The following is a 6,305-nucleotide window of genomic DNA, read 5'->3' on the forward strand; positions in this document are numbered from 1 at the left end:
GGTGCTGAGGGGGGAGAGAGCAGTTCACCTGGTTCCTGAGGTTCCTCCCCAGCCAGCACCTGTCCTGACACCACCTTCCATGGAGATATTCGAGTTCTCTCCTCTCTCAGACCCTCAGAAAGGTTCTTCTTGTCTAGTTCAGGCTGGTCTGCAATTCTGTCAGCACAGACCCCACAATTTCATTTGTGAAGGTTTGATTTTGTTTTCAAATGACATTTCCTGACAGTGCCTTTAAAGTGGACTTTACCAACATGTGTTTTCAGCAGTGAGATTGAGTCCAGGTGCTCCTCCACTGAGCCCCATCCCAGCCCTGATTGCATCTCATTTTGACACAGCTTCTCCCCAGATTCCCAGGCTGGTCTTGGAAAGCTGTCCTCCTGCCTCAGCCTCCTGAGTACCTGGGCTCCAGGTGAGCTCACCATGCTCAGGGGAACTTTATGAACTTCTGATGCCAGGTCTTACCCTCCATGCTCAGGGGGTCCCTGTCCCCTTCCCATGATGCCTTCCCATTCCCAGTCCACCCAGGGTCTTTCCAGACATTGTCAGGCCACAGTCCACACGTCTTCCTGGATCCTACATGTGCAGAGACTTCCACTCCTGGGACCTTTGACAAGGTCTGCAGGCAGTGTGTGCTCCCCATGTTAAGGAGGGACAGCCCTAGGGTGGTTGTAGTTACAGACCATTGAGGCTGCCAAACCTCCTGCCATCACAGCACAGCACCCTCAGAGTGGAATTAAATGATCCAAATGCCCAAGGACTGAGCTAAGTAATGCTGACCACAAGCCCTAAACCTGGTCAGATAAACAGACATGCGTATGCTCAGAGTGAACTTTGGTGTGTGTGAGTGTCCACCCCTCATGATGAGGCTCTGGACACCCACACCCCACACCTAGGACTCCAAAGGGTGGAGACACCCACTCCTCTTGCAGCTGGGCATGGCCCTATGGACAGGGGTGACCTGAGCAAGGTCTTGGAGAGAAAGGGCTGCCTCTGTAAAGTCCCAGGAGGGAGGGTGGTCAGCCCTGCATGGACTGTGGGAGCTGCAGGTCGGCTCTGCCAGTGCTCGGGACCCTGACCACACTCTGTGCACAGGACCACTCTGATCCCCATGTTGCTGCAAAGTGACCTCAAGTCTGAGAAGCCCAGGACCCCTGGCTGCTGGGGAGAGGCAGCTTCAGCCTGACTCACTTTCCAGCCCTGTGGCTGGACTGCAGGGTCACAGAGAGGGACGCCCTGGGCTCTGTTCCTGCTCACGTCAGTGCCCAGCTGTCCTGAGAGTCCAGCTCCAGTCTGGAGGAGGATGGGCTTCAGCAATCTGTATACCCAGAGTGTCCTAAGCTGGTCCTGGTTCATGCCGTACAATTAAATCACTCCATGTGTTTTCACAACCTGTGTTGAGAGCTACAGCACTGAGTCCATGTCAACTTCATGTTACCAAGTGACAGTGCAGTTTCATATTTATCATTTTAATTCTCTAATTGTGTCTTATAGCTATGTAATTTTGTGTTGTTCACGTTGACACGTTCACAGTAGCATAAACATAACTTTATAGCAGAGAAGTTGCTTCCTGCCTTCTTGTATTCCTGAAATTTTTCTATGTGGTTAATCTCTTCATTTCATTTTCTATTTTTCTTCATATTAAATGTAAAATACTGGTTTTCGTTTGTTGCAGTCCTCTGATGACCAGAGAAATACCTGAATAACAATCAAACATAGAAAGTTTGTGGTATTTTAGTGAACAACTTGGATATTGCACCTGAACAAAGACAGAATTGTCCCAGGGGCTCACTTTCCCCAGTGGTTCAGTTCCTGCCTCCTCTGCCTCTCCTCATGTTCAGAGGTGGATGAACAGACGCAAAGCACAGGTCACTTCCTGTCTCGTTCTTCTGAATTCCTGTACCTACCATCATCTTCTCAACTTATATTCTGATTTTCTTCAGACAGAGTAAAAATGCATTGATTTCCTCTGCTGAACGTCTTGGAAGGTCTTAAGGTTATGAGCCTAATAAGAGTACCTCCTACAAAATTTTATGTGTGTTTAATTGAACAAAATGCATGTTGCATCAGATATCAAAACGCATTTTCCCAGGGGCTCCCTTTGCCCAGTGCTTTGGTTTCTGTCCCCTTTGCCTCAATGAAACCTCAGGACGTGCTCTGGGAGCTCACTCAGCCCCTTCCTGATCCCTGGTGGATGCTGGGATGATTCTCCTTGAACACAGTGGTCCTCATTGTCAGGGAGTCTGTATGGGATTCTTTAATGTGCTTTTCTCAGAACAGTATCTGCAAATAGTTAGTAGGTTAGATTTAAGGATTGGAGAGTTGAATGTATTTGAAGGAACCAAGTAAACAAAGATGTGCTGTGTATTGTCTTTCACAGGAGATGGTGTGTGATCATCAACATCACTAAGAACGTCAGCCTCTCTCTCTATCAGACACACAGCTGGTGATTCCCGCTGTATCTTCATAGTCACACTGAAACCCAGTCCTTGTGAGGCAGAGGACAGCTCCTGAAACATGGGGGAGGGGGCCATGATGGACCAGGCTGTGCACACCAGCTGTCCATCACCTGTCCCTCCCTGGTGTTGGGAGCCCCCAGCTGCTGGGCTGCAGTCACTGTGAAGCACAGCCTGGCTGTGGCCACAGGTGCATGTGAGATACAGGGCACCAGGACAAGGCCCTCTCTGCACCTGGTCCTCACCACCCACCCCACCCTCACCCTCCCTGCACCTTCCCATCTCCAGGGGTCACTGGTCCTCTCTCTGTCCAGGAGGCTGATGCAGGAGCTTCCCCACATGATGTTGGTGTGGTGATGGCCTCCCTCTGCCTGACTTAGGTCAGCTAGGTCCATGTGCTCCAGGTCCATGTCCATGGCCAGGAGTGACAGGACGCCATTCTCTTTCGCTAACGTTCAACTCCTCTGTGGACAGTTTATTTTCCACATCACGACTAAGGGTCACCCCTTGGCCTCCAGGTCCCACCTGCTGTGCACACTGGAGAGTGGTCCTGACCCCAGTCCTCAGGCTGGTCCACCCCGTGTCTCTGCTCACCCAGGCTGTGCTGCACAGGTTGGAGTCTCTTACCTGCTGCTCTCCTAGCTGGCCCTGCAGCTGGTAGACCTAGAGAGGTGGGTCCATAGTGAGCCTTGCTTACAGACTCCACTAGCCATGGCCCCAGGGACTCTTTGTAGGTGCTGCACCTGTGACAAAGCTCTGCCTGATCACCAGGGCCACCCAGGTCTTCCTCTGGACACAGATGGAAGAGGACTCACCTCGGCAGCATTGGCACCTGTGTGCCTGCAGAGTCAGCCACATGGGTGCTGCCAGGTTTGCTGCTGGAGAGACGATTCCAGCACCCAGATCACCCTGGCACAGACACTTTACCCAGTCCAGGGCTGCATCCTTAGCTGTTTACTGTGACTACCTCTGTCACCAGCTCCAGTGTGAGCTGATCCAGTCTGTGGGGCTCTGAGCAGCTCCAGAGGCTGATGATGTGCAATGAGAGAGCTGCACTGCAGCAGGTTCTGGAGACCAGGATGCAGACCTCAAGGTGCTGCTCCTGCCCAGGGCTTCCTGAGGCTGATCCACCACATGGCAGGAAGGCAGGAGGCAGAGAGGGGCAGCTGGGCTGGATGCCCGGAGTGGGGCTGGGATCACACTGGGGACTCAGCATGCCAGTGTGGGGAGCCTCCTTATTTAGCAGAATCTGACTAGGTTGAGCCACGGGACACAGAGGCCTGGCTTCTAGGAACTGCAGGGAAGTAGGTGGTGCTGCCTGAGAGTGTTTCCCTGTCTCCTTCTGGAATTTCCCCTAAGTGCATGGCTCCCCTGACTCAACCCTATCTTGTCCATCACAGAAGAAGCTCCTGCTGCTCTTGCCCCTTTTACCTGCATATTATGAATAAAGCAGAGTTGGGTGACTCCGTGGTTCTGAAGAGGGCAGAGCTGGTATGGCCAGACCTGTCACACGCCCTCTCTCACAAATAAGGTACTGTCTCTTGTGTGGTCATTGAGTAGGTAAGTGTTTTGGGAAATAAAACTCCTCCACCATCCTCCAGTTAACCCTTTCCTCCCCCACGTGGTCATGGCAGAGACGACCCTGACAGGCCAGGAAGTCACTCTGCCAGCCCTAGGGGAATCCAGGTGGCCTGGCAAGGATGTGAATTCTCTCACTATTCTGGGACCACAAGGACATGCTGAGGTGACAGAGCAGCAGCCTTAAGGGAACGTGGCTTGCCCATGACACTCCCACCTGCTCTCAGTGCTGCTCTGCCTGGGCCTCCACCCAGAGCTGCTATAGAGCAGGAGGACATGCAAATAGGGCCTCCCTCTGCTCATGAAAACCAGCCACCCTGACCCTGCAGCTCTGCACAGGAGCCCAGCCCTGGACTCCAGCTCATCCCACTCAGTGGTCAGGACTCAACACAGGCTGCTCACCATGGAGAGTGTGCTCAGCTGGGTTTTCCTTGTGGCTGTTTTCAAAGGTGATTATGGAGAACAGAGATCCTGAGTGTGTGAGTGGACAGGAGTGAGAGAAGAGTGGATGAGTGAGTGTCCTGACCAGGCTGCCTCTGTGTTTGCAGGTGTGCAGTGTGACGTGCAGCTGGTGGAGTCTGGGGGAGGCCTGGTGCAGCCTGCGGGGTCCCTGAGACTCTCCTGTGCAGCCTCTGGATTCACCTTCAGTAGCTACGCGATGCACTGGGTCCGCCAGGCTCCAGGGAAGGGGCTGGAGTGGGTTGCAGCAATTAGCAGTGGTGGTAGCACCTACTACCCAGACTCTGTGAAGGGCCGATTCACCATCTCCAGAGACAACTCCAAGAACACGCTGTACCTGCAAATGAGCAGCCTGAGAGCCGAGGACACGGCCACCTATTACTGTGCGAAAGACACAGTGAGGGGACCTCAGTGTGAGCCCAGACACAAACCTCCCTGCAGGGTGCCCAGGGCCAGCAGGGGGCGCTCAGCACACAGGGAGCTCACGGTCACTCAGGAGCAGGTGCAGAGGGGTTGAAGGCAGGTTTCAGCATCTGGTGCCTCTCCATGTACCAGCTTCCCAGGGGAGCTCTGTGGACATGTTCTGTACTAATTGGTAGCGTCTCTGAAGAGAACAATTGGGTTTTCACTTTATATTTCCTTTTTCATTAGTGCCTCATAATCAAGGACGATATAGCATTTCAATTGACCTAACTGCACAGTCATGGAGTAGGACCTCCTCCTCTTCCATCCCTGCAACTTCCTCTCCCTCCTCTTTACTCTTCCTCTTTGCCCTTTTTCCTTTTTTGTCCAACAGATCTTTTGTGTGTGTGTGTGTGTGTGTGTGTGTGTGTGTGTGTGTGTGTGTGTCTTGGGACTTGGGCATGGGTTTGTGGGCTTTTGTGTGTGTGTGTGTGTGTTTTCCTTAGAGCCCTTTAGAGATCATAAGGGACATTCACTGCAGCACCTCTTGCAGGTACACAGTGTAGCCTGGTCAGTTTCGTTCCTCCTCCCTCCCGTCTCCTGCCCTTCAACCTCACCCTCAATCCCCTTCTCTACCTCCTGATCCCTCTTCTAGTTCCCAGGGATTCCTCTCAGCTGTTTTTCTCTTTGTGACTACGATTTCATTTGTGAGTGTTTTAGTCAGATTTTTTTCACTGATCTGACTGAAGGATCTGACCAGAAATATTTTAGGAGGAAAGGTTTATTTGAGGCCTCATGATTTCAGAGGTCTTAGTCCATGTAAGGCTGCTCCATTCCTTGAGGCTCGAGGTGAGGATGAACATCATGGCAGAGGAGGTGGTGGAAGGAAGCAGCTCACATCAGGGTGATCAGGAAGCACAGTCTTCACTCTCCAGTCTCAATACAGACACCCCAAAGTCATGCCCTAATTCCAATTTCCTCCAGCCACAACATCCCACTTCAGTTCATCCCACATGGGATTCACTCACTGATTGGGGCAAGACTCTTACAACCCAATCACTTCTCCTCTGAACTGTCCTGCATTGTCTCACTTGGGAGCATTTGTGGGACAGCTCACATCCAAACCATAAAGTTCTGTTCCTGACTCCCAAAACTCACAACCATCTCACAAGGAAATCATGCCTTGTCCATTTTCCAGAGTGCCCATGGTCTCAGCAGTGCTGAGATTGCTCAAAGTTCAAGTCCACAGATTCCTCTGGAGCTCAGGCATTCTCGCCTGGAGAGCTCCTGTAACATTAAAAGCAATTTAAAAATATCCAACATACAAAGGAACAAGTAAACATTTCCACTTACAAAACTAGGGGCATAGAAGGAAGGGATAGGACCAAAGAGAGCTGAAATCAAACTGGGGAA

At 51.8% G+C, this 6,305-nt stretch overlaps 1 gene segment (V, D, J or C); it reads left to right on the plus strand.

Moving 5' to 3' along the window:
* Positions 1 to 4,321: 4,321 nt before the first annotated feature.
* LOC124974730 (immunoglobulin heavy variable 3-23-like) lies at positions 4,322 to 5,007 on the plus strand. The segment is given in 2 exon segments: positions 4,322 to 4,480; positions 4,580 to 5,007. Coding segments are annotated over 2 exon segments (576 nt in total).
* The last annotated feature ends 1,298 nt before the right edge of the window (positions 5,008 to 6,305 follow it).

The sequence above is a fragment of the Sciurus carolinensis genome, unplaced genomic scaffold (genome assembly GCF_902686445.1).
Source record: "Sciurus carolinensis unplaced genomic scaffold, mSciCar1.2, whole genome shotgun sequence".
Taxonomy (NCBI): Eukaryota; Metazoa; Chordata; class Mammalia; order Rodentia; family Sciuridae; genus Sciurus; species Sciurus carolinensis.